The 27,979-nt window shown below is 45.3% G+C and overlaps 1 protein-coding gene across 2 annotated transcripts in view; it reads left to right on the forward strand.

Moving 5' to 3' along the window:
* Positions 1-27,979, forward strand: part of MCF2 (MCF.2 cell line derived transforming sequence) — a 60,908-nt gene that overhangs the window by 14,663 nt on the left and 18,266 nt on the right. The window contains exons 4-16 of one of the 2 annotated variants that reach the window (XM_064462923.1): positions 3,533-3,623; positions 10,631-10,750; positions 12,100-12,216; positions 14,200-14,349; positions 17,182-17,306; positions 17,787-17,901; positions 18,267-18,386; positions 19,588-19,779; positions 21,218-21,409; positions 21,560-21,731; positions 24,814-24,902; positions 25,475-25,563; positions 25,797-25,863. In XM_064462923.1, coding sequence (XP_064318993.1) covers positions 3,533-3,623; positions 10,631-10,750; positions 12,100-12,216; positions 14,200-14,349; positions 17,182-17,306; positions 17,787-17,901; positions 18,267-18,386; positions 19,588-19,779; positions 21,218-21,409; positions 21,560-21,731; positions 24,814-24,902; positions 25,475-25,563; positions 25,797-25,863 — 1,639 coding nt within the window. Of the gene's footprint in view, positions 1-3,532; positions 3,624-5,832; positions 5,907-10,630; positions 10,751-12,099; positions 12,217-14,199; positions 14,350-17,181; positions 17,307-17,786; positions 17,902-18,266; positions 18,387-19,587; positions 19,780-21,217; positions 21,410-21,559; positions 21,732-24,813; positions 24,903-25,474; positions 25,564-25,796; positions 25,864-27,979 lie in introns of those variants that run through there. The other variant, XM_064462924.1, reaches the window with a different exon arrangement.

Consider the following 27,979-nt stretch of genomic DNA (forward strand, 5'->3'; position numbering starts at 1 on the left):
ACTTTAATCATGCTTCTCTGCTCCTCCTACCACCGTAACAGCCTGCCTCAATACCTGACCGCCTTAAAAACATGTGACTTTTAACACTTTGGAGTCAAAAAGGCTGTGGTGTCAGGGAGCAAGGAAAAGCATCACATAATTAGGGTGGAAGGGCTGTGAGGCATGTGGTACCCCTGGGTATGTGACCCTCAGTGGCATCCCAGCATGGCATCAGGGCTTTGGGCAAGAAAAGTCCCTAAAGGAGTTAAGTATCTGACCTGCATGTCAGTTAGCTGTGGATGCGCCAACACCTCCCTACCACATACCTGTGGATGGGTATGGGCGTATCAAAACCACGGGCACAGTGCCTTTCCTATGCAATCAAGCAGCAAGGACTACATCTCCTCCTACTGATAGTAGTCTGAGGAAACCTCATGGGATGTCAGGTCTGTAGTATTTTGGGAAGCTGAACTTCACGAAGCATTTTTCTCCTAGAAATAATTGTTAGATAAAGGAGATGGATGCTATAAGCCACTCATCACTCTGCGAGTATTACTCTGCATTAGTAACAGAGCCGGGAGGAATATGAGTCTTGTAGGCAAGTTAATTTTATGTTAGGATTCCTGGGAACCATGCTGCAGGCAGGAGGCACCTGCGGAAAGTGCTTGTATGGAGGAGCTGTGCAGAAAAATAAGTCGCAGGTCCCCACCTTACATGCCCCACGCACCCAAGTCAAATTGCACGCGGTGGGCTGCCTGCCGAGGGGCTGCCTGCCTGCCTTCAGGCTGGCTTTGTTGAACAGCCCTCTGCGGTGGTGTGCTCGACGCAGAGGCACAGGTAAGCGTGACAGATCCCAGTATCTGCAGAAAGGAGACCCTAAGAGCGATCTTGTTTGACTATGCAGCTGTTCGGTGTTTAGACAAGCTCTGTGTGTTTCCCTTACACTGGGAAGTGAAGTACAAAGTCATTTAGAGCCATGGCTGATGACACAGGGTACTGAAACAGTGAAGGGCTCTGCTGGCTATAAATACCTCTGAATTTAAATATTAGGCAGCAGGTCCTGCTCTGATCCCACCAGCCACAAGGAGTCTCTCAGTCCTGTGATACATCAGACAACTGCGGACTCTGGGATCCAATTTCAAGTCCTCCTGCAAAACATCCCAAGTCTTTATTTTTAGTCTGGTGCATCCTGCGACATATACAAAATTAAGGGTAAGGGAAAAAAAAGTGACAAAAAGCACCCGGAGAGAAATAATCCTCGATCTGGTTATCTGTCTCTATCTTTCTAGTACTGGATGCAAATGAACTCACCCCTTGCAGCCTTGGTGAGAAAGCACTGATTTATTTTTATTGCCAGTCTAAAAGGTACATCGCAGGACTGGAAATCTGATAAACCTGCAAGGCCCAGGTTGCAAATAGTCACAGGCTTGCTCCGCTAGCCCCAGAATAAATTAAAAATTTCCCACAGTAGGTTTCAAGGCTTTTGGACAGCTGAGAACTTTCTTCTTTGTGTCTGTAAGGGAACTGATAAAAGTAAATTAACATGCTGAGAGGCAACTTTCTGAATATAACCTTGTCCTGAGTAAATGGCGTACTATGGCATACTTTTATTAACTGACAATGCACTACAGTCTGGCTGCCTTTTCTAATTTACTTGGGATCCTGTTGGGTTTTTTTTCAGGATTTATTACAATGACAGCAGTGCTGTGTAAACACTATTTTTTTTTTTCTCCAATTGCAGCCTGTTGGGAAATACTGTGGGGAGTTGGGGGATTGTTTTTCATAGGACAGAGACCTACTTATTAAAGTTTTAGGGTGGCCTGAAAAATCAAAGGGTTTTGTTTTTACCACAAACAGAAGGATAATTTTGCCCCCCTCCCACCCGCCCACGTCATTTAACTCGTGGTGGGGGTGAACAGAGCTGACAGAAACCTGCAGAGTCGTCTCATATTGCCCAAATTATTTTAGCTAAAAAAAAAAAGGTTTTGCCTGAAAAGTTGTGCCTGATGCAGATCACAGTCTGTAACCTCAGCCTTTATTACATGCAGAAGTTCTGTGTATGACCCACGAGTAAAATCTGCTATTCATTTTCTCTGCTCTTTTTCTGGTACGCCCCAGCGGCAATGTATGAATATGCGCCAAACCTTTGCACTTTGAGTGTGACATTAGAGGTCCCTAAGATATAGTTGCAGGACAGCTTGGGTGTCAATTATTATTATGAGCCAATTTTTTTTCTGCTCATCACAACTGCTAATTCCTTTTAAATATATTTGTCGAAGTCATGGCTATCACAGACCAGAGCAGCACCGTGTGTATTGAATGAAAGCTCCTGCACCGGCTTCTAGTGTTTGGTTTTTTTTCCTGTAGTGAAGTTGCCAAGTATTGGCTGCCATCTGATACTTCTGAGTAACCCACCATGTGTTTTCACTTGCCAAACACAAGAATTAGCGAAGACAGTGCTCGCGGTAGGCTGCCTGCACGGGGCCATGCCCAGTGCAGATACCTGACCCAGCTCTCGGCAGCCAGCACGTGTACTGGGAGCCTCTCCGCAGCACTGAGATGCCTGGATAGGGTGGCGTGGGATGTGGCTATCCTGCTTCAGCATCCGCAAAATAAATATTGTAAACATTAACTAGGTATCCTGTAAATACCCTCACATCACAGGACTTGGTGACAAGCTGGCGCACCCTTACCTGTGTGCAAGCATGATTTCAATTTGTAATTCATACTGTCTTGGGGTGTGTATTGTCATGGGTTGAGCCTGGCTGAGCTGTACCCAGCCAGCCTGGGAAGGCAGTATTTGAATTACAGATGGGAGCTCACCTGCGCATTAGGTCACCTGCCAGACTGGGCATCCCCGGTACTGCTCGCTCGCCTGGTAAGATTTCAAAGCAACTTCAAGGATTTGGGTGTCAAAAGGGATGTCAGAAAGCCTGTGCTTGCAAAGTGAACCAGAGTGTGTTGGAGAGTGCCTCCTAGCAATCGCTGCCTCTCCAGCGGGGCCTGGGCGGGCGCCGGGGAAGCCCTGACAGCCTGTTTCAGCACCAGCTCCCCCTCCAAGGCTGGCGTCTCACTTCCCTGGCTTGGTGTCGCCTTTGTTACCCTGTGCCAGAACAAGTCAGGAGTCATCGTGTGGTTGCTGTAACCGGGCCAAGCAGGTAGCAAGCTCCCTCAGAGGGAAGAGCTCAGTGGTGAGGGCCGGGATGTGCACCTTGGGGCAGTGGCTGGTGCAGGCTGCTGGTCATCCTTGAGCTGCTCAGCAGGAGCACAGCTCTCTCCCACCTCTGCAGAGTCCTTCTCAAGACCAATGCATCTCCACCTCCGGGGCAATGCCCATTTCACAGGTGATGCATAACCCTGGGCTAACCATGAGGTGGGCTTCCCAGATATTTTGCCAGAGTCTGCTCAGGGAAATTTTTTCAAAGGGAATTTTGGCAATTGTGGAAACGTCAAAATGTGGTTTGCATTCTGCGTGCTTGGGTTTGGGGATTTTTTGGGGGAACGTATTCCCTCAAAATGTTATCTGATTACTTGGTATTTTCTTATCTCATAGTCAACATGAGTCTGACACCAAATTTATCCTAATCCTGGATAGAAGATTGGACACATGGACATCAGTCAAAACGACTCTCCAAAGAATAGCAGTAAGTCCTCTTTAGTGTTAGTTTCTTTTAATCTACTAAGTCATCGTGCCCATTATGTATCACTTTCAGAAAAACACTGCGAACCAGGAGCAATGATGCTTGTGCTTTCTCTCCAGGTAGTGTTTTGTTTTATGGCCCTGTAATTAATTCAGTCATAGCTCTGTGCCCCATTTGAGTGCATAAATGAGCTGTTTGACTATTAACTGATTTATTTGCATGGTTTTGTACTTCTTCATAGTGGTCCAAATGTGTTTTGTGCCATGTTCTGTGCTTTTGATGGGTGGAGAATTTGGCTTCACATATGTTCTTTCTAGACACTGGTTATTAGTGAGAGTATATTTTACCTAATTGTCACTGATTGAAAGTGTTAGGTTTCTTAAAACAGGCTTCACAAGCATTTGTACGTGGACATGGGTGGAAAAATCTCTTCTAAAAGTGTGTGTATGCATTCATATATTCAAAATATCTATTACACGTGTTTATATGCCACCCATTGTTAGATTCTGACCATATCTGAAAAGTAAACTTTTTGCGACTCAGCAATGCATCGTGTCATATGAAATTGGAGCACGATGTTAGAGTAGTGTGTGCAGGGGTGAGAGTCATCTATATAGGTGCATGGATAGGTAGGGGCTAACTGACAAATGCTTTCCCAACCAGACCGTGCCATGTGGGTAAGTCAAGGAAAATATTGTGGGTGCATTATTATTGCCTCTGTTTCTGCTTATCATTGAAGTTAAAGGCATCTGACAGAGAATCAGCCATCTGATAGAGAATGAAGTAAACAGTATGTACTGAGAAAGAAGGCTTTTACCTGATTATGGTTAGATCTGATAGAGTTAAATCTTTTGCTATTTTAAGTATTTAATACCGGTCCAGCTGAACTTGGCATTACAAGTGTCCAGGTTTTGATGGCATTTTGCTGATAAGCATCCAACAGCAGGAAGAGGGTTCCCTTTTTGCAGTGTGCATAAGATGCCGCTGTCAATATTGTGGGTTCCGATTTTCCTGAATTTTATACACTGACTTTCCAAGTACGGTAACCATTAGAGAAGCAGTAGCATTTAAAGAGTAGTTCTTTAAAGCGATCATGAAAATTCAGTTCTGCTGCCAGCGTTTGTACAGGTGCTAGTACTAAGAGCATCCTTTAAGGATGATGTAGCTGCTTTGCATACCTTGGAAGTTTCAAATATGAAAAAATCCTGTACTAATTTGTAGCTTCTAGAGAAGTGTCATTCATTTTGTGTTTAATAAGAAAATTTAGTTCTTTTGTGACCTTTGATCATACACCCCCTCCGTGTGCCTGTATGTGCTGTGTGTCCATGTAGAGAAGTGACTTTGCCTGTAGTATCAGGGCTGTCCATGTAGAAAACGCGGAGGTGCTCTTGCAAAGAGGAGCGAGAAGCAGGAAACCCGTGTCCACTGAATCTTATGGCGTGGGAATCGTGCCTTAAAAAGAGGGTCTAGCCCTGAAGGGCTGTCTTTGTATCCAGGAGGTGTTTGACTGGACTTGCCTTTGTGCGGCTAACACAGAAGATTAAATCTTGATTTCTTTCCAGTCATAAACCATAACCCATGCTGCAATATTTTTTTTTTTCTGAGGTTTGGATAATTTTGGAATAAAGAAGTGCAAACAAGCTGAATTTGAAATGCAGTGTCCTATTTTTTCAGCATATGTATATGTGATTGCAGCTCTGCAGTTATGCATCTGATCCAGAAAAAAAAATTTTATCAGACTGTAGAGATTTTTGTTTAACTCTTTGTGTATGTCTCTAATGGTGTGGGCGAGCCAGGCTCACGCTGGTACTACTCGCTTTGGGAAGCGAGGCCCTATGCCAGGGTCAAGCCTCAGGTTTTGGCAGGAGCATCTTGCTTTCCCTACAAAATGCTAAACCGGTTTAAAACGTGCCTTTGCGATAACTGCAGGTAGGGGAGAGGAAAGGGTAAAAGCTGTGAGGAGAGAGCCCAATTCTCGAAGGAAAGCGCCGGCCCAGGCTGCAGGTTGATTTTTGGCATTCCACCTTAAAAAGAAAGCCGGCGCTGGGAAGGCGAGCGGAGCTGGGAGCCGGGTGCCGGCAGGGCTGCCTGCCCTCCCGCTGCCTGCCCGGCTGCCTGCCCGGCTGCCTGCCCTCCTGCCTGCCCTCCTGCCTGCCCTCCCGCTGCCCGCTCCCTGCCCGCCCGCCCGCCCCGGGGGCGGGAGGAGCGGGGCGGCCCCCGGTGCCGCGGGGGGCGATGGCCGAGGCGAGCCCGCGGCGGGGCGGGCGGCGGGGCCGCGGGGATGCGGTAAGGCTCCGGGCCCGCCGTCCTCCTCCTCCTCCTGCCGCTGCAGCGCCCAAGGACGGGGGCAGCCGCATCGCCGCGGCGAGAGGCCTTTTCCTACGGGGAGGGGGTGGGAAGGATGGAGGGAACGGGAATATTGGCCCGAGCGACTGTAGCTGAGCGGCGCGGGGGGTGGGGGGTGCTGTTTGTAGTGGTATCTTCTTGCGGGAGGTGGGCATCGCGGCCCCGCAGTGCTTCTTCCCGCGCATCCCGGGAATGCCGTGGGAAAGGCTCTATCTATCGCTCTTCCAGCAAGAGGGGCCCCGGGTGGAATCGGTGCGCGGCGGCGCTGACAGCATCTTTGGGGGTTAATTATGCGGGCGGCTGAAAGAAAGGTAGCAGAGCGCTTTGGAGTTTCGTTTTGGCTCCGGGGCAAGTTAAAGCTCAAATTAGCAGAACCTGGCATTTTGTTGTATGACTCTTCCTTTAAGGGACAGCAGAAAGTCATTCACTTCGGCACCTGTCTAAGGACCGCCAGCCTCCATCTCCGTTGCTCGGGAACAAACTTGCTGGCTGATACTACTTTTTCTTTACATTTATTGATTTCCAACCTCATGAATGTCCCAGTGAACTGCGGGAAAGGATATCCTCTGGAAACTGAATTCCTAAAATGAGGAAAAATTACATTAAGTGTGTCAGGATGAGATATTCACTAAGGAGGGGATACCTGTGATGCTTTCAGTGCATGCCCTTTCTTGTGCTTCATTAGGACCGTTCATCTATATTGGTTATATCAGCACTATCTACGTGGTTATAGCTGAGCGTGTGTTTAAACAAGTTACTGAACTGGGGCCTTACGGTATAAAGGTTTGTGTCCTCAGAAGGGGAGGGGTGTTCTGAGCACGGTCTTTGGTTGGTGAGACACTTAACAGCAGTGAAATGTTTCCAACCGCCCGATTTAGTGGAATTGCGCCGATGATAGTTTTCTGTCTTTCCTGCTAACGCTGCAGAGGAATTGCAGAGGGCAAATGCTTTAGAGGTTTGTTTTAGGTGTTTTGTTACATAAAACCAAGTTTGTCAAATGCACAAGGTTGTTTTTAGTGTTAGACATAATAAGACAAAATGTAAGGCAAGGTTAAGGACCCTTTTGTCTTTGCTTTCTCAAATATGTTAAAGGGAAGGGTTTTTTTCCAGCAGTACCTTCAGTATCATTAGAGTTCAGTTTGCAGGGACCTTCTCTATACTTCAGCCCTTAGAAGAACTAGAATTGCAGCAATGATTGAAAAAGATACGGTCCCTTCAGGAATGTTATCCCTGAGGAATTATTGATCTTTTCATATATATGTATAAAAAAATATATTTTTAACATTTCATCCTTTCCCCGGAGTCTGTAAGAGGGCACGGAACATCGTTTGATTGGTGGCTGTCTTTCTGCAAGTTTATTTTTTGGCCTGTTTGTTTTTTTCCATGCTTGATATATATTGGGTATCATTTGCAAAGCTGTATTTCTTGTTTTTTTTAGCTACTTGTGAGCGCTGACCTTGATCTTATATGTATAAGATCAGCCGAAAAATCCCCAAACACTTTCTAAACTGAATGGAAATCAAATTACCTGTCCTGGAAACCCAGCTACCTCTGTGGTGAAACATAGCAAGGAGCTAAAGGGATACGGTTGTCTGTATATGGGACATAAAGTTGTATCAAAGAAGAATTTGCCCCTGTGGCGGATGTGGCAGGAGGATTTGAGTGCCAGGTTATGGTCTCTTCTTCTACATTGTGTAGAACATGTTGACATCCTGCATTCACTAAACCAAAGGTGTCCAAAGGCACCTTTGCTCTGAGAGAGGCGTTTCACACCTTGTCACCATTGCAGTGTAGTTCTGGCAGGCGGCTCTGCTTCCCTCCTGATCACTGGTCCGTCTTCCTGGAGCTGTGGGTTTCCTGCCCACGGGTTCATAGGAGAAGGCGTTCAAAGTCTACAGCTTCTCATTGAGTGATATCGTCTGGAGACCCAGGCCCTTCCTCCAGGGAGACTGCTCTGCACACGAAGGGTGTGTGTCAAAAAGGACTTGGAGGAGTAGGAGAGGGCAAAGCAGACCCACCTCTGCCTGAAGTGCTGGACAGGGTTAAAGGGGACAGGGGATGGAGGGGGAGAAAGAGATAAGACGAAGGGAGGATATATCTCTGGCTGGTTGTTCTTTTCAAAGATATTCCTGATGTGGTTTTTTTCAAGAGGGGGTCAAGGTTAAAGCGTAAAGTCCAGAGACCTGAACACACTGTTGTGTTTCTGAGCTGGAAATAGTGGCTTTCCCCAAACTCTGTGGGACTTCACCATTGGGCTCACCTACAACAGACTCATAACTGTGCAGAAGGACCTAGAATTGCATCCTCTGGCTCCTTTAAAGCATTGTAAGACCATTGGCCTCACAAGGCTTTGGTTCAAGTCAGTTTGAGCCATTAATGCCAGGGGTGCAGGGCCTGTCTTGGAGCAAAAGCATCCTATCCTTTGAGGTTTGCAGCTTGTGGTGGTATCTTTGAAACCTTGTTGGGGGATGCTACTGTTCTTCTGTCTACAGGGAAATGCCCATTGGGAAATGACCAGGAAGTGAAATGAGGCAAACAGGGACATGAGGCTGGGTGTGAGGGGATGACACACGATGGACTCACAGCTCTGCAGGCACGGGCACGACATTGCCGTGAACGCAGACTGATAGGTCGTTTCCTGGTAAGTCCTAGTGCCGGAGCATGAAATGGGTCAAGGACCAGCCAGGTCAGCCAACAGGCCTGGAAAGAGCAATAGCAGCATTTACTGGGTCCAATGGAGAGCCAGTGCTGGTGAGGTGGGAGAGGCAGCCAGCTTCTCTGGGATGTGCTGGAGGATGAGTGTTGAGCTTGCCAGAGACCTTTCAGTGAAATATTAATGCCATAAATTTTCAGTTCATTCAAAATGTCTTCAAGCCCATGCAGTTCTGGTGGTACTTTCCTCAGTGAAGGTTTTCTGCTTCCTAGGCAGATACTCTTCTCAATCTCAACGTAAGGAACCACTCCAACTCCTTGGAGACATCCTGTAGCCTGTGGATTAATTTCTTTCTAGTAATAGAGGAAGTCCATATTAAAAATCCTGAGCTGAGTAGGGTCTCCAAGATGGGCTTCATTTCAAAGCTGTATCTAGTAGCTGTTGTGTTGGAGGGCCTGCCTGAGGTTGTCTTGCAGGAGAGCTGTTCTTCCCTGCAGAGCTAATTAAACAGGCATTGAAGCAGGGAGCTGAAGCAGGGAGCTGAACCTGGATCTCCTGCAGCCTCTCACCCACACTTTCTTGGCCAGTCCTGTCACAGAGCTGCAAAGGTCTGGTGATCCTGTGGCCAGGCTTAGACCTTTGGCCCATCTGCAGGTTTGATGGGGTTGGGAGTTGGCTCCTTAGGTCTCCGGTGGCTGTAGCCGTCGCTCCGTGTCTGGGGCTGGCAGTCATTTCAGAGATGTTGAGTGCTGACCAGGTGCTGTGTAACAGAGCTGCAGCACCCAGGGCCTGGAGCCAGCACAAAAGTCTCCATTATTTAATGGTTTGCTCTTGTTTCTAATGCCAAATCGTCGTCCCTGGAACCATTCTTGTTGACTTCCAAAGGGTATGAATTTGGTGCTTCATTCACATTCATTTCTTTTTTTTTTTTTCCTGCTCCTACTTAAAATAACGGCAGATCAATATATTGAATTTATGTGGCTTATTTGATCCTAAAAGTCACTGTCCATTTGTAAGTGGAGTGGTGGGCAATGGTGGCTACAACCTGACCTTTCCTACACAAGAAAACATAGCAAATGAGTTACAACGCAGTTCATGAATATCAGATCTCAACTGTAAATCATTGCTTTTTTGAACAACACTAATTCATGTTTATGGGAGCGATCTTTGTTTTGAAGGCATAGATTAAGTGCCCTGCAGTGCAAAATACCTCAACGTGTTCATTACTCTCACCCTTGATATAGATACTATTGTCATCTTTCTTTGAGCATCACGGAAGAGGATAATATAAGGAGGAATATATGGAGAAATGTAACCTGGCCTGGCAGGATCTCAGAGGAAATCATATGTCTTAATTAACTTGATTCTTTGCATCATGCACTTATCCATAATTTAATGATATGACTCCTACTTTCTTAAAAATTCTTTTTCATTCTCAAGCACCCTTTTCACAGATCTATTTAAAAATGCACCTGCCAACCATATGCTTGTAAAAAGACTCCAGCAGCTTAGACAGGAAATTCCAAATTCTTACCACAAATTAGATGTTGCCTGGTAATTGCCAGGGACAAGAAGAGTGTGCTTGATGCAGTTATGGGATGATTAGTGAGTTTGGCAATAAATTTTGCTTCCCCAATCTGTCTGTCATTCTTCTTGATGTTCCAGCCCTCTGTTCCCTGCCAAGTTGTAATTTCACTCCTCAGGTTATAATGCTGAACACAATACATAGTATTAAAGTTTATAATAGGTGGCCTTTCAAGGAGCATGGCTGAACTCCTGCCTGCTCTGAAGGGGACAAAGTGGGACTGGACAATCCTCCCGCGGTTATGTCCCATACCTCTAAACCACTCACAGTGTCTCCCTCCTGTTCTGAAAATAAGAAAAGGCTATCAGGGCAATCAGAAAAAAAAATACTAAGATCTGAACAATTTCCCCTCTTTTCAAGGAGTTTGAAAGCCGTTGTTGGACCTGCCACGTCCCCAGGTTGAACATCATCTCTCTTTCCTTGCAGGCATCTTTCCCAGGGAACCTGCACTTAGTGATGGTTCTTCGTCCCACGGGGTTTTTCCAGCGCACCTTCACTGACATTGGATTTCGGTTCAGTCAGGAGGATTTTCTACTCAAGTTACCGGTATGAGCGTGCAGAGGTGTTGTGCCTGTGCATGATGAGAGGCTGCCCGTGCACCTCGGGTTGGGAGGGTGACAGTGTCGCACTCTGCAGGCACCTATGTGAGGAGTAACTAGAGTGTCTCTGCCAGTAATGCTCTATTTCCACCAAATTTCTCTTCACCAAATCTCTCCTGTAGCATTTTTCATCTCCCTTGTGCGAGTTTGCTGCCCGCAGAGCATGCCCATGGAAGTGGGTGATGGGCCTCTCAGCCTGTCCTCATGCCCCATGTAGGCTGCATGCCCCTGTGGGGGATAAAACCATGCTCAGGAATTTGTTTAACGTCTGAAAAGTCAGAAGACATGTCTAGTAAAGCTTTTGCTATGAATTCCACTCATAATCGCCATTTTCATCTCAATGCAAGCTCCATACTAACATCATGTTGCTATTTGTTTTTATAATAGCAACTGAAATGGTTTTATATTCTCAAGTCAAAGTTTCCAAGACTTCTAAAGCCACCTTGATTTTAGGAAACTATGAGAATAATTAAGAGAAGAAAAGTACATTTATGGAATCTAAGGTTGATGCAATTACAAACCCACAAAACAAACCAATGTTTTCCTTTAGGAAATACTAAGATCTTCACAAACTTTGCATTTTTCACTCTAAAATTATTGCCATTTGTACAGTTTTGAAAATTCATTATCCCAGGGCAGATCAAGACACAAAACCTCATGAGTATATCATAGAACCATAGAATCATGGAATCATTAAGGTTGGAAAAGACCTCTAGGATCATCAAGTCCAACTGTCAACCCACCACCACCATGTCTCCTAAACCATGTCCCCAAGTGCCACGTCTACATGTTTTTTGAACCCCCCCAGGATGGTGACTCCACCGCCTCCCTGGGCAGCCTGTTCCAGTGCCTGACCACTCTTTCAGTGAAGACATTTTTCCTAGTACCTAATCTAAACCTCCCCGATGCAGCTTGAGGCCATATTTATGTGAAATTGGCCAATGCTTCATAACTTATTAAAATGTTTGTATTTTCCCCAGATTACTGGTCGTCCCTTGCAAAATCCTACATTACTTTTACTTTCAGCTCTGTTCTGCAGTCAGGTACTGCAGCATCTCACTGCGCTTTGCATTTAGAGAAGAGAGCACCTGGGAGATCAGGGTTGGCTTATAAAAATGGTCAAATACATCAAATAAAAGCCATGTTAAGCCATAAGCATAAGACGAAAACCATGCTGTAGAACAATATTTAGAACAAACCCAATTTTTAGATACGTAAAAGATTTCTAGGCTTGATCTGTGTTTGACTTGGGTAGAAGTGATGACCGGTCAACTAATGGTGTTGCCTTGTTTGTAGGTTGTTATGCTGAGCTCGGTTAGCGACCTGCTGACATACATTGATGAACAGCAATTAACCCCAGAGTTTGGAGGCACTCTGGAGTACTGCCACAGCGAGTGGGTCATCTTCAGGACTGTACGTACCAGGGCTAGCACTGGGCTCTTGGGTGTTTGGGATCAATTGAGGAAGGTTTTCGGTAAGGCAATAGACTGAAAGGCAATGAGGTAGCTGAAAGTAGCCCCTGAAGCCAACTACATTTCCTCGATCAGATTTGCAAAGGAGTCAAGTGGCGTTAGGCACTTGATGGGTTTATAAGGGAATTGGATGATTACCTCCATCAGGCTCCTTTTGAAACTGCTCCCGAAAAATCTGCCTTCTTAAGTCTTTATTAAAATTCCCAGAATAGTAGATACAAAATAGGTTGGGGTTTTTTTTTTTTCCTATAATGGTTGCTTCATGTGATTAATATCACAAATGGGTTTGGGAACCAGCGCAATGAGACTGCTCTCCGCGTAGTGACTGAATGCAAAGAATTCAGAAAATTTCCTGTTATTTTTTTTCCTTTGCAAGAATTTTCCTTCAATATTGCCAGGAATGAGGCATTTAATTCCCTGAGCTGTGCCTTGCTGTGTGTTTCTACGCTTCCTGTACATTCTTAGTTTCCACTGGTACTTTGTCTCCCAGATTAATGGCAGGTTGGGTTCCTAATTACCCTCCCAGCAAATCAAAGCACTAATAAAAAATGCACCAGACATCCTCGTGCCCCTTCTCCTGCAACATCATCCACACCAGCAGATGTGGAGCTCAGTATAATGACATTGTAGCACAAGACATTGTAGCCGGAATAACTCATGGTTTTGCTTGTGCCATTAACTTTGTACCAGTTTACACTGATGTACTGCCAAATTAATGAGTTTTTAAAATTTTTGGCTCTTAGTTTTGTTCTTTTGTACAATGTGTTAAAATGATAACAGCATATCTGTCACACTTGGAGGCAAAAATGACAAAATGAATGACAAAATGTTAGGGTTAATCTAAGAAAAGGATGAGTTTCTAGACCATAGCTGCATATGGGAGATAAATGTCCACATGAAAAACCTCTCTCAAAATGCCCTTGTGCTTATAAAACATTTCTTGAAATTTCCATGGAAAATACATGCTGTTTAAAGAAAATATAAATGCGATCTGTTACATTTGAATTTATTACCCGGTTCCCAAGAGCAGCGATGGAGCTCTTGTGTCCTTCAGGGGACAAGGTTTCAAGCCTCAGCAAGGCTGTGTCTTCTGCTTTTGCAGTGATTTGCTGCCAGGTGAGTAGGAGACCGGCAGCTCCTTGCTGATCCAGTCGCCTGGTGGCAGTCTGGGCGGTGAGCAGCTTTGTGCTCTTCCCCTCCTGCAACTGGAGGGAAGATCAGAGCAACGAGCGGGGCCAGGAGAGCCCCACCTCACCCCATGGTGTGGGATCCGTCTGTCTGGGATGTGCTGGGGAAGTACCAGCAGGACTCACTTCCATCCCACTGTCTCTAGTTTGTCTCCAGCATGATGCTTAGCTCCCTCCTTTGTCCTCTTGGTGAAGCTGTGGATGAGGTGGCCATGGTGGCAGACTGCCTCGTAACCCACCATTTGGGCTTGCAAGGCTGGAAACATCCATCACCGAGAAGCCAGACATCTCCAAAGCCTTACTGCCTGGAGGTGGTTCACAGTATGGGTTAACCAGAGGAGGAGGAAGATAGAAGAGGAATTACAGGAATATGTGAGATGGATCCTATGGTGGCTTCTGCTATAGACCTCCAACTTGTGCTAGTAAAAATCTTAGAGTGCACAAGAACACGCAGCAGAAAACAAAGCATGAGGTATCTCTGCCCAACACTGTCCTTATTTAAGTCTCTGTTGTGGATTCAAACTGCACTAAAAGCCACCTGGCCACATGTTGGTGGCCGCTAGCTAATGCACCGCAGCATGCATCAGCTCCGTCTGCAGCGGACATCTCACCCACCTCTCCCAGAGCAAGCTGTTGGGCTCCCCTGCAGATCTCAGCCTTGGCTCTTTTGCTCACTCTTAATGAGCTGTAGGAATATCCTGAATCCCAAGCTGATTGCAATTATCGTCTCCCACCAGGCAATAGAGAGTTTTGCACTAACCGTGAAGGAAATTGCGCAGATGTTACAATCCTTTGGCACGGAGCTGGCAGAGACCGAGCTACCGGACGACATGTATTCAATCGAGCGCATCCTGGCCCTGCGCACAGAGAAGTACTACCAGCTCAAGGTATGTCTCATCAGCAGCTCCGCCATGTGTTTCCAGCCCCTCTTTGCACAGCAAAATGGGATTTCCAGGGTTTGACTGCCTGTTTGTTTGGTGCCCACTCTTTCTTCCCTCCCATATATGTGTACATGTTGACAGACAAAATAAAACGCAGCATGACTATTTCTGTATGTTACCCTTACATTTGCCATCCACTCAAGCAAACCACCCTGCCAGCATCCAGCAAACTGTCTCAGCTGCCGCCTCCTTCCTGGATGCAGAAGTTGGTGTCTGTCGTGTGCTCCTCCCGTGCGCTTTGCACGTCTCGCTGGCAGGAGGGTGGGTGGGAGGCTTCGTCGCCTGTGGGTTCGTGCCCCCGGTGGGCTTCCCTTCGCTTCACCCCCACGGCTGGAGGAAGCTGCATGCAAAGGTCATCCTTGGGTCTGGAGGGGTGGTTTGTCCCCAGGCCCCTCCCTGTGAGGAAGCTTCCCCAGGGGGACCTGGGCAACTGTGCTGGAGAGATTCGAGGTGGAGGTTTCTTGTGAGCATGTGGGACGGAGCATTCATGATGTGATCGCTGTCTTCGTGTGAGCCTTCGTGCTTCATCTTCATTTGTGTCTTTCATATTTTAAGATTTTTTTTTCAACTATTCGTGATTGTGATTACAATTATTATAGGAGTTAGTGGAAGCTTTAGTGCAGCCAGCTGTTGCTATATCAAGCTGTTGTCTTTGCTGCTCTGGCATCTTTCTGGGGACAGCACAGGCCTGTCCCCAAACCCTCGCTTCAGAAACGATAGCCATGCTGTGCGGCTGAAGAGTGAGCTCCTTTGCTTTAGAACAGGGTTTGCTTACATAAGTCAAAGAAGTGTATGTCTTCATTTATAATCATTTGTCATTCACGTGAGTTCCCAGAAGGCTGCCTGTATGAAATAGGCAAAATGACATCCAAAGTGTGTGTGTGTAGGCATAAATGTATGTGCATATGTATAGAAAGTATCATTATAGATACTGCCAATAGTCTCTTACTTCTTTGAAAATGAGGAGAGCTGTAGTATAAAACAGCAGCTACATATATTGCAATATGACTGACTGACTGAAACTTAATGCTTAGGACTTTAGCCAAAGCGTAGTGGGCAAATAGCAGTTGTACAATGTAGTCCTGTGTATAAACCAGTCAGTAATACACGCTTTCCTCTGTGGAGAAATACAACACGTTGTGTTTTCATTTGCATATAAAGCGCAGCAGTGCTCACTACAAGGCATCTGTTGCTTTTAATGCCTCATCTAGTGATTTCAAACATCAAACCACTCGTTGGCTTTCGACTGAAATGAAGTCCGTTGGCTCTTTTCTTTTGTTCCTTCTAAGACCATGAAAGATGAAAGCAGATGAGAAACTGTGCACAGATTGTGGTGACAGCAAGACATGGGATCCCTGTCTCTCTCATGACAACCCCAAGATTGGTACAGCTGATTCCTGAATTCAAATAATGAGTCGATCAGAATAATTTATGTAGCTGTGATAGTGAACAGAAGCCGGTTGCAAGCACAATGAAAAAAATGACAGAAATTAATTAAACAGAGTAACTAAGAAATTAACCTCTTTGATATACTGAATGGGAAAAGAATCAAGGTAACACCTGTTTGACAGTCGGGCTACTTTGCTATATGTATAATGAAAGGCTTTGAATCAAAAGGGGAGCACAGGGCTCTGGAGAGTGAGATGTAAGAGGATGAAATAGCAGCCACCTGCAGTCTAAAGCATGCTGCATAATTCCTCTTCTCTTTTGAGTCTCCTGGATGTGGTAGTAGCAAAAGGAGACGGGGTTTTTGCCTTGCGGTCATCTTCCATGATGTTTTAGTGATAAGGATATAAATTGGCAGTGGACGCTGTGTGTGTGGGAGAGGAGAAGCTCCTGCAGCCATGTCCTTCTGCTCCTGGGATGCCGCCCTGAAGACGCTGTTATGTTTAGGTTTCTGTGAGCTATCTGGGGCAGGCAGATGTTTAAGCAAGTCTGTGCTTTCTGAATTTTCTCCCTGAAGTGGCTTTGCCATTGTTTCTCTTGCAACAGAAATCTGGCCATCTCCTAGGATGGGCTCTTACTCCTTCAGGAGTTGGCTCTCCAATGGAGCTGTGCACAGATCTCTCCTTCAGGGCTTCTTCCAACTCAGTTCATCAGCCACATCTCTTTTCTCCTTCCTTCTCACCTCTGTGTTTGGTCTTTTTTTTTTTTTTTCTGAAAATAATTGACTAAATGCACCTGTTTGCTTTGGGGCTGAGCCCAACACAGCACAAAGCACCTCAGCTGATTTTAATGAACACACCAAGAGTTTAAATTTTGCGTAAGTGGAGGTTACAGTGAAAGTGTTGGCTTGCCTCTATAGGTAGAGGCTCTAGTAAGTGATGCTATGTGGTCTCAGTCCCAGCTTTGTCCCACTATGGGATGCTCTTCCTACAACCTCCTGTGATGATCTTGATGTAGAAACACAGCCTCCAAGCTGCTGAAATACTTGCTTGAGTACATGAATTTGTAGATAGATATCTAATACAAACCTGCCTGCTCACCAAGAGGCACCTGCGGTAGTGGTGTCCTCCTGCCTCTTGGATCATTTTGTGGCCTGATGTTTTCAGGCATGTCAGTTTCCACCCAGCCTGGTGACCAGTCCATTGTTCAGCCTCCTCCAGCTCCAGGGGCTAATCCCACCTTAAGAGGGCTAAAACATCTGCTGGGAGTCCTTCAGTCTGATGGATACTGGTGCTTCATTTCATACAGAGAAACTAAGGCAGGAAAAACACGAAACGACTTCTCCTTACTCACAAAAAGTAGCCTGAATCAGAAACATTTTGCATTATACAGGAAGATATTACAGCAGTCACAAAAGAGGGAAACTTGCTTTTGAGCAGTTTTGAAGAGCCTGACTCCGGGGAATGCAGTCAGGACCGACACCGCGAGAGGCCTGGGGACTGGGAAACTGTGAATCGGTGAGTGCACTATGCTCCTAATTTGCCCGATTTTGAGTGGAAGCACTCAATTTATTTAAGTGTAGTTGTGTTGTTTAGGTCACCTATCAAACAGGTAAAGACAAAGGTACCAGAGTTTTGCTCCAGACCCATCAAACTGCTGGGTGACTTCTGTCAAATGACTTTGACCTGCTCTGATTTTTTCCCCCACTGATACGATGAGGCTGTGGAGCAGATGCAGAATTCTCCCATGCCAGGTTCCCAGGCATTATTCAGATAAATGGAGATAGCAACAACTGCTTCACACAGGTGCTGTCCTCTGCAGTGATGATTTCATTTAAATTCTCTCCGAGATCTTAGTAAGTCATATATACGTGTCTGTTGAGTTCTCCTGAGAGCTTTGGTCCAGAAGACCTGAAAAGGTGATCTCTAGGGCTTGTCCATCTCTGCTTGTCCTCTATTTGCAAACTGTTCCAATCCTGTCCTTTTTCTGTGCTCAAGGTTACTTGGTCAGCTGCATGAGATGGAGACTGCGTTTGATGGCTTCTGGGACAAACATCAGTTAAAAATGGAACAATATTTACAACTGTGGAAGTTTGAGCAAAGTTTTCAAGAGGTATGATCAGGTGCACTTCTCTTAGCAAAAAGAAGAGTTGGAGACAAAAAGGAGGGGAGAGAAGTTTTTATGCTTTTTATTTTGAGAGTGTTTAATTTACGCTGCTGTTCCTTGATTCTGGCTGGTCTAGCTAGCTTGGGGAGACCACTGTGCCTTCTCATGCAGAGCTAATTTAGGTATCACTGCCCTGCAGTTGCATACATTTTGCTGATAGAAGCATCTTTGAATTTAGAAATCAGTTCTTGGACACTAGTTTTATTATTGGATTTAGCAGTCTTAGCTAAAGTGCGATTAATTTTGGTCTGAGAATGATTTTCTGCCTGTGCTTTGTATCCTGTCGCAGCAGTCTTCTTCTTTGTGTCTAGGTCAAGAATGCCATTGAATTTTTAATGGGTCAGCAAGCGGAGCTGCCAGGCACTGGCGACAGTGCCCCCCAAGTAAAACAAAGGCTCAAGGACTTGGGTCACTTTGATGGTATGGCTCAGGTGAGATAATCTTTCACAGAAAGAGGCACTAGTGAAACACAAGAGACGCATTCTGTATTTGTGGTAGGAGGTGTTTTCTGAAACTACTTGGTTCTGCTGTAATTCGTTGGTAAGTGGCCGCACAAAAGGATTGATTTCATGTCTTTGCTCTGCGCAGCAATGCTGTGATCACTCTGAAAGCCAGGAACAGGGTATTTAATTATCGTAGTTAAAATAAATTGCTGAGACACCATGAAAATCCAGAACAGATAAATGTCTGAACATAGGGGAGGCGTGGGAGCTAATGAGCTGGAAGAAGAATTATTTATATGTTAAGTGCTTTAGCAGTGCTAATAGGCAGAGACTTGTTACCAGGCACATTGATGGGCAAAAAAGTTGCTATCTTGACGTGTCTGTGATTTGAACATAACATATGGGTGAAGACTAAGAGGTGTAGGGGAAAGAAGAGGGAAGAGAGATGACAGAGATGATTCACAGGAGCCCAACTGAGGATGTGACTTCTGTAAAGGGATGTGCTTGGCAAGTGGGCCAGTGTCAGTGGAGAAATCCTGAGGGATCTGGACGCAACCCCCAGAGGCTTCTTTGAAAATAAGAGTCCTAGGGGAAAGGTGTAAGGCTTTTTGGTCACTTGGAAGAAGTGTTTGTGGAGAGGGGAGGAGGCACAAAAGGCCAGGCAGACAGGGTGCAACAGGGAAGCAGTCCCAACAGACAGCGGACCCTGGAGGAGACATAACCATTACACTGACCAAGATGTGGAGATGAGATAGCGTGCTCTTTGCATCAAGCTTTGCAGCAAAAAGCCTGGTTTATTTTCACCTATAAACCTTAACAGCTCAAATTCCCTTTCGTGCTTATGAGCACAGTGTGCCTAAACTGGACACCAGCTGCGTTTTTTTTTGGAGTGCAGTTCCTGGAGACGGCAGCAACACATTGCCAGCAGCCACCCACAGTGTTGCTAGTTTGGTGAAACACTGTTTTCTTCTTCATCCTCCTTTTGGATAGCAAAAGGGTTTTTTTTTTTTTCCCCTGATGCTGGGTCCCATTTTATCCTGCTTAAGCCACCCATTCTGACTACTCCTAATGGCAGTCATCTCCATGTGCACCTGAAATCTTGTAACATGAGAAAGCACATGTTGTTATGTGTAGATATTTTGGCATTATTTCAGTAAGTGTGCAATCCCTTCTCTTCCTTTCACTGAAGGATCTGATAGGGAAGGCTCAGGTGGTGATACTACATGGACACCAGCTAGCAGCAAATCATCACTACGCACTCAACTTAATTTGCCAGCAATGCAACGAGCTGCGGCACCATTCTGATGTCTTGTCTGATGAGATCAAAAGGAAGCAGATGCGGCTGCAGAAGACCTTGGATCTTCATACACGCCTTCAGCAGGTACAGTTCAGAGACACAGGGCCCTGAGAAGTAGTTAGTTAGCTTCTGCATGGGGTTAGCCTCTCTGCTTAGCTGGAGGCATCTGGAATTTGCAGCTTTGCTTCAATGGTTCATGGTAGGAAGGGTCCCCAGAGGCTGGAGGAGTGCTTCACCCCTCACTTAGCTGGTCAAGTTAGCAAACAGATATCTGCTAGTGCTGTGAAGAGTCAGCAGAAAGAGGTGTGCATCCCTGGGGGACAATGCAGAACACCAAAGCTCAGCTGCTGCTGTTGCTCGTGCGTTCATGGTGCATCCATGTATTCATTGACTTCTGAGGTTTTCATACCCAGTGCAATAGAGGTAAAATGCTTTCAGATAAACCCCAGCCTGTTTTTGTTAGCGATTTATTAAGAATGAACATAGCTGACTGCAAAATAAGGTGACAGATTGGTAGATAGGCACAGCTGCTGTGTGCTAGCATGGAAGTGGAGTCATGTGGTTCCAACACTCTTTGATATCTTAATCAGCATCAAAAATTCATTTAGGGAAATTCATGCTAATTAGGCCAGAAGGCATATGACTGTAACATGCTTGAGGCTATTAAGAGAAGCAGCAAAGTTTGACCCCGTCCCATTTCACTGTTTTGGGGGACTAGGGAACCTGGATTTTTTTTCTGTCTGTATGTTCCACTTCAATATTGCATTAATCTGTGGGGACAGACAACTCCTCGGTGGCCTCTCGGCTGCAGGGCAGTGTCCTCTCCTGGGGTCCTTGCACTCCTGGTTGGTGCTGGTGGTCTAGCCCGTGGGCTCTGCTGGAGCACTCCGTGGTCCTGCTCTCCACCATCTCCCCTCCCATTCACAGCACTGGAGGGCCTCTGTTGTTCTTGGCTGCAGCATCTTCTCATGCCTGCATACCCCAGTGTTGAGTGCCAGCTGAACACCAGCCTGGTGTTCAGCTATTACCTGTGTATGTTAAATGTATGACTTTAAACTGAAATTTAAAATCCTTAATTTTTTAAAAAAACAGGAATGCAATTACTTTGAGCATTTCTCGCAGTTCAGGTCTGCACTGAGCCAGGCATTTATCTCAAGAAACCTGCCTGTCTCATTGTAAACTCTGCAGTGCCCCCTTCAGCTTTCTGAGTTGGAGAAATAAAGATCTGCTTATCATTTGGTTCAGCTATGCACTTAACAGTGCTTTTGTGTCAGTTATCCCGCTGGTTTTATCGAGGTACAAGTGGGAGCACATCTCAGCTGGGTATGTTAAGGACTGCAGCCACCCTCCAGAAAAAATGTGGCCTTTCTACTTTCTAATCAAAACATGATAGCTGCTGAGCTTTTCAGGAGTACTAATTATCTCCATGTTGAAAATACAGATCTGGTAGATGATATTCCTCATGGGAACCTTGATTTAGCAGGGGTGCCGCTGACGGTCTCACTCCCTGTGCTTGCCCTAGGCTCTGCAGTGCTGTGATGAAGGTGCCTACCTGCTCGCCAACCAGCAGATGGATAAGTGCCAGTCTAAAGAAGGCGCTCAGAAGGCTCTCCAGGACATAGAAAGATTTCTTGAAAGCTCTTCAGCCTACTTAAACTATGATCCCCAAGCCCTACACTACGATTTTGAGTCAGTCTTAACATCTGAGTTGAAGGTAAACAACCCCTCCAGTTCCTTTTCACGTGAGTGAAAAGCAAGATCGGGCTGCGTTGCAGTGTGGTCAGCTTTATAGTCCTCTCTTTTGGGTCGGAGTGCAAAATAATGGTAGTTCTTTGATCACGGGAGTCTCTTTCACTCTCTACAGTGCCAGATACAGACAGTGCAGGTCAAGCTTGAAAATGTTCGAAGCATGTTTGAGAATCGGCAGTCTTGCTTCAAGAAGCTGTTGGATAAACATGTGCGGCCCGTCCAATTAGTAGCCCCTCGGCCAGAAAATCCACCAAGATCAAAATCACCATTATTCTCTCCTAAACATGGTAAAATATTTTAAGTTTATGGTATTTTCAGATGATAATATTACTTTGAGGCAGGAAGAGTAAGGCTAAGGAGGTTTTGAGAAACCAGCTAGACCTTGCTGGCTGATACAGAAATGTTGTATAATGCTAAATGTATATGAGGTGATTTATTATCTTTCCAGTATTCGTGTCTAGCTTCCCATACCTGTGTGAACAACGGTGCTGTTTGCTTGGTATTTATTTTCACTTTTCACTTCCTACTCAGTGAAAAAAGAAAGCTATAAACAGCACATACTTCCAGTTCTGCTTTACTAGCATCCTACTGGGCTGAAAAATGGTGAATTAGTGCTACAGAGAAAAACGGCAAGATTTATAAATTTATTAGCATACCTATTCTCCGTGGCAGTCTCAGTAACTGTCTTGAGCTGGAACTGACATAATGTTAGACTGATTTTGCAAAGGAGCTTGGAGAAATGAGGAGCTCAAACCTCATGAACAGAAATGAGCTGGATGTTTAACTCCCTTTGATTCCTTGAGAATGTCTTCCTTAAATCCCAACTGTGGAATAATTAATACCCATAAATGTACAAATTCTGGTTGAACTGAGGTCACTGGATGTTCTGCCTTGATTGTGGTAATGGGATGTGGCACAATGTTAGCTTTAAATGACAATGTTAAAACTTTCATTCTTGGCAGCCCTGTATGTATCAGAATTAAAAAGTATTCCAAAGTAATGTCCATGTATTTTAAACCATGGGCATACTAAGTAATGTGGGAATATTAAATTCAGTGATCTGACTGTATAAAGCAATTAAACATTTGTGTTATAACACAAAACTTTTTTGATGAATTAATGAATATTGGTTATGGTGAATTGAAGCAGGTGTCATGCAAACAGTACAAGTGGCTCCATTAAGGGTGTAACTAAAGTGAAAGACCAAGCTGGGGGAGGGATAGGAATGAAGCCAGGTGCAGTGAGGGGAGCTAAGCTGCTCAAAATGCAGGCCAGTGAAGCAAGTAAGACGCAAATTTCCTTTTCCCCAGGCTGATGCCACCTTTGCTAGACCACACTGGCCTCTGAACCCCTTTCCTCAATCAGGAAGAAAGCTCTGAGTCTTTAGAGTATTGCCCATTTTACCTAGTGTCACTTTTCAGCTTTCTAGAAACAGGAAAGTGTTAAGAAGGAGTTATTGACCCAGAGTAGGGGTAAATGGGTGGCCACCTCCATGGGATGTTGTGAGACCATCATCTATCAGCTGGACTTATTTCATGCCTTTATCGGATGCACGTTTTTCTAGCAAAGGCTCTCAGTCGCCTCCGAAGCACAGGTACCCTCCATTAATCCTCGTCCTGAAAGAGATGATCAAGTGTGTTGGAATGAGCATAGCCAGCAAGCGGGGAAAGACAAAAGGCTTCTCTTTGGATAGATCATGCCAAGAGAGCTTTTTAATAAGGCCTCTGTTTGACACAAAACATCAAAATGCTGCAGGCCTGCTGGCATGATGTGCAGTGTCAAAGACGCATGCTGGGCTCCGCCGGGAGTGCTTTGAGATGGATGGGTTTTATGGCATGGATTGAAACCAAACCACCTCTGAGCAAATGCTTTTGTCCCCTTTTTCTTTCTTTCTTTTGTTTTCCCTCCCTCCTTTTTCTGTCTGAGGACAGATGCTTCCTCTTTCATCTTTGCCCTGGATTTGAAGCCTGTCTGATAAATATGGTTCTAATTTTGAAACCACTTTTTCGGGGAAAAAAAAAGAGTAAACTTATCCTGTCCTGAGCCATAAAATGTAGTGAGATGTGCAGGAATGGTACGGCGGGCTGCAGCAGAGCCCAAGTGCTGGGGTAAAGTCACTCTTGCAACAGAACACGGAGCTGCAGCTGGTGACCGTCTCCCGTCCAACCTCCTATCGGTGTTCCTTTCCTCCCAGTGCGAGTCTCCCAGTAGGACCACTGGCAAGTCCTCGCTTCTTTTGGGTCTTCCTGTCCGTGATGGGTGACACCCCATGCACGCCTCTGATCTGCTCATCCAGATCTCTCCTTCCACGTTTGGCACGTTTATGCATGGAGGTCTAAGGCCTCGTTGGTGTGGTAGTATGTAACAGCTTTGTCTTATAGCAGCCCCGTCTTAGGATGGGGCGCCTGCTCTCCACCTGGGTTTGCATTCCTCTGCATCCATTTTTCTGCTTACATCTTCTGCTTTACAAAAGGCAGCTCTTCGGTGTCAGCACTGTTCAAACCTTTGATCTAGACACAGCTGCTGTTGCATTCGTGTGTGCTGTGATACCTTTTTTTCACACTAATGGAAAGATAGTTTGTTAGTCCAGGGTTTTTTATTATTATTATTTTGATAGCCCTTTTTTCTGTTTGTAAATAAGGTGAATATTGCACATCAGAACGTGTTTATTTTTAGTCCATCTCAGAATTTGGCACAGCCACTGGGGCTGCAGCCTGGCCCGTGGGGCTGTCACTGAGGCTGGAGCTGGCGCGATGCTGGAGAAATTCATTACTGCCATTCATGTCGGGGGAACAGACCCTTCTGGTGAAGAATTGCCATACTTGACTGTTCAGGAATAAGAAGTATTTGAAAGATGCCACGTAACTTGTTGGAGAGATTGATTTTTTTAATTGTTCATCTTCCAATTTACCTCTGTAACCCGAGGTATAACAACTTGTAATTATTTACTGACAATATGAATAAATTCTTACAAGGTGGAGAAACAGTTTATACCAGCTGAGCACCTTGCCCTACATTCATAAAAGGACTTTAAACCAGTATGCCAGTAGGTGATGTTCCTTTTGGTAGCTTATTTGATTTTATTGTTTTCTATCATTTACACAGGCTTCACAGACTCTGTTAGCTGTTTTTTTCTGATTACTTTTTACTTTATGGCCTTTATGACCATCCATGTGACTTGTGTTATTTGGTATTAGTATTGTTGCTTCAGATATCTTTTATTTTGTCAGTTTGCTTTTAGTATTAGCTAACTAATTATTCATTCTTAAAATATATCCCATTTTTCTTTATGATTTATTAGCTTCTGTCTGAACCATCTCCTTCACTGTAGAGGTACATTACATAAGTATATTTTTTTTTCTACCCAAGGTGTGGATTTTAATTCCAGTTTGAAATTTTCATTTGACCTCTCTCTTCCTGGGAAGAAAACATCAAGAAAAACTCTAAGTTCTCGCAAGGTAAAAATTATTAATGAAATCTGAATGAGTTTTATATACTGAAAAACGGAAACCCTTCTATAAATTGATTGTACTTAGACTTTGGATTTGAGGATGCTTTTTTTTTTTCCTTAAAAAAGCCAAACAAAACCCAAAGCCCCCTTTTGTTTCCGTATGGTTTAGTGCTGGATTAGTCCAGCACCTGAGATCGATCTTGGATTGTTTTTCCAAGTCACAGATATTGATTTTCTGTGTGTTGTTCCCTGGACTTGTTCTTTGCATAACAGTGATGTCTATTAGGAAAACTCCCCATCCACAGAAATTTCCCCTGTGGAACTGTTCTCTGGTCTCTGCACTGTGAATTACATTACCAGTGGTTTCAGATTTTACGTTAGCACGGTAATTTCTGAGGCTACTTGGCTACCTGTTATACACTATGCCCTTTTTAAGTTTTGTGTCACAAAGGACTTCTTAAAAGGAAGCGTATTTCATCCTTCCCCAGAGTTCTTGTGCCGACATCAGGGGCTGGGCTTGTTCTGCCTCTGCAGTGACCTCCCTGCACCTCTTCTCAGGGCATCCCATTTCTCTTCCAGATCGAAGTAATGCACGACTATCAGGAAAAACGGAATTCCTTGCAGTCTTTTATTTCAGACAGTGACGACAACTTAGATATACTAAAAGGGTAAGCTTTTACCCTGTTTACATCACTCAAAATGACATTTATTTCTGGCCAATCCTTGCTCCATCCATGTGTTCCTTCAACCTGACCTGGTGTCATGTTTTGTGCTGTTTTATCATCACTATGTTGGTGGTTAATGAGATCTCCCTGTGTTTTGAGCTAGCTGAACTGCACTGACTGCCTGTGGTTTTTTTTTACAGACATAAAAATAACATCCTTCTATTTCTTTATTTTAGCCATGTCATAAATGAGCTTATAGAAACTGAGAGAGTGTACGTAGAGGAACTCTTCACCGTTTTGACGGTGAGTGACTTCTTCGGATTCCTCATTACTGTTCCCCAGTGACTGTTACCAAAAGGCACCTGCCACTCTGTCAAACTAAGCAAAAATGTGAGGGGGCATGGACAGGTTTTACCAAACTGTCAGATCCTAAGCTAGTCATAAATTTTCAAGTTTTCTCCTTAGCTTTTCTTTGTCGGAGGCATCTGCAGGAATAGTTGGTGTCAGGATGAGCTTTGCCTTTAGAATGGGGGAGAAGCCTTCCGTTTGTACACAAAAGCACTGGTGATTAGTTTTGTCAGTTCCTGGAAAAATGTACAAAAAGCTGTTGTTTTTAACTGTTCCCTAATTTACCTTTTGAAAACAGAAGAAAGAAGCTTGTGTTTTATCCTTGTGAGGATTCTGTCTCAATACTGTGAAGTTCGTGAAGGTATAAAGCACATATCTTTAGAAAACAGATTATAATTTCTCATACTGCCATTTTAGACACTTCTACTTTATTCCCAAATAACTCTTGCTGACAGCCAAAACAAGCTGGCTGTTAAATATCTCTCCTGCCTTACATTTTGCTCACCCAGGAACAAGCAGGATATCAATCTATTGGACTGCAGGTAGTTACACGTAATTGCCCTGCACTGATTGGTTTTTTTGTTAAACCACACTCTATATGATAAAGTGGTTGGCAAGTATGCAGATTTATTACTGTGCTTATCAAGTCTAGATAGAGAAAAATGGACAGATAGACTTAAGTTTTCTGAAGATAGTATTTCCTTTGAAGAGGGAAGCCTGCTTGCAGTGGTTAAATATAAATGACTAATTTTCCAGATACTTATCTTCCACTGAATCCTTAATCAACTACAAAGTGCCTGCTTAGTACAAGGAATACTGATTCTAACCACAGTGAGTGTGAGAGATTAATTTGGAAAGCCAAAGAAGATATGCTGTACATACTGAATACGTTTTGGCAAACATTTTTGCTACTCATGTTAGAAGGACCTCAGTTCTGTGCAACACTTGGTGACTAGCGTGGCCAGCTTGAGCTGTGACTAATGGCCTTCTTGATGTCTTCTTGCCTGGCGGAGAAGGCCCTGGGGGTGCTGGCTGACAGCCAGCTGGGCATGAGCCAGCAGTGCCCAGGTGGCCAAGGAGGCCACCAGCCCCCGGGCTTGTGTCAGCACTGGTGTGGCCAGCAGGAGCCGGGCAGGGATGGGGCCCCTGTGCTCGGCACTGGGGAGGCCCCACCTCGAATGCTGGGCTCGGGTTTGGGCCCCTTGGGACAAGAAGGCCCTCGAGGGGCTGGAGCGTGTCCAGAGAAGGGCAGCGGGGCTGGGGCAGGGTCTGGAGCACAAGTGTGCTGGGGAGCAGCTAAGGGAGCTGGGGGGGTTTAGCCTGGAGAAGAGGGGGCTGAGGGGAGCCCTTCTCGCGCTCTGCAACTACCTGCAAGGAGGTTGTAGTGAGGTGGGGGTTGGTCTCTTCTCCCAAGTAACAACTGATGGGATGAGAGGAAACAGCCTCAAGCTGCATCAGGGGAGGTTCAGATTGGATATTAGGAAAAATGTCTTCACAGAGAGTGGTCAGGCACTGGCACAGGCTGCACAGGGATGCGGGGGAGTCACCATCCCTGGAGGTATTTAAAAGACGTGTAGCCGTGGCCCTTCAGGGCACGGTTTAGGAGGCCTGGGGGTGTTGGGTTGATGGTTGGACTTGATGATCCTAGAGGTCTTTTCCAACCTTAATGTTTCTATGATTCTTTGCAGCCACAGTCCTGAGCTCTGGCCGTGCTTTCTCCCTACCCTACAGTTAGGATGTTTACCATATCTGGTGAATGGCTTTCTGTTGGTGCAGTGATGTGATGTTACCGAGGGGAGCTTTGCATTATTTCCTAGTTCCACCCACCGATTTGCAGTGCAGTGGTATCCCCTCCAGCTCCTCCCTGGTTTGGGAGGCTGTGATTTCAAGAGGCAGGTGGAGCCACAGAGGACAGAAATCCTGAGGCACTGAGGAGAGTGAGACCCTAGTGTTCAGCGGATCTTGTACAAGAGCAAAAAGCCCATTACTTTTGGTATTTGATCTCAAGCTGTCTCTGCTTTGTGACAAGTCACCTTGTGCACCGGTTCTTGTGAGGTTGTGCGTAACCCTG

The sequence above is a fragment of the Phalacrocorax carbo genome, chromosome 11 (genome assembly GCF_963921805.1).
Source record: "Phalacrocorax carbo chromosome 11, bPhaCar2.1, whole genome shotgun sequence".
NCBI classification, from domain to species: domain Eukaryota; kingdom Metazoa; phylum Chordata; class Aves; order Suliformes; family Phalacrocoracidae; genus Phalacrocorax; species Phalacrocorax carbo.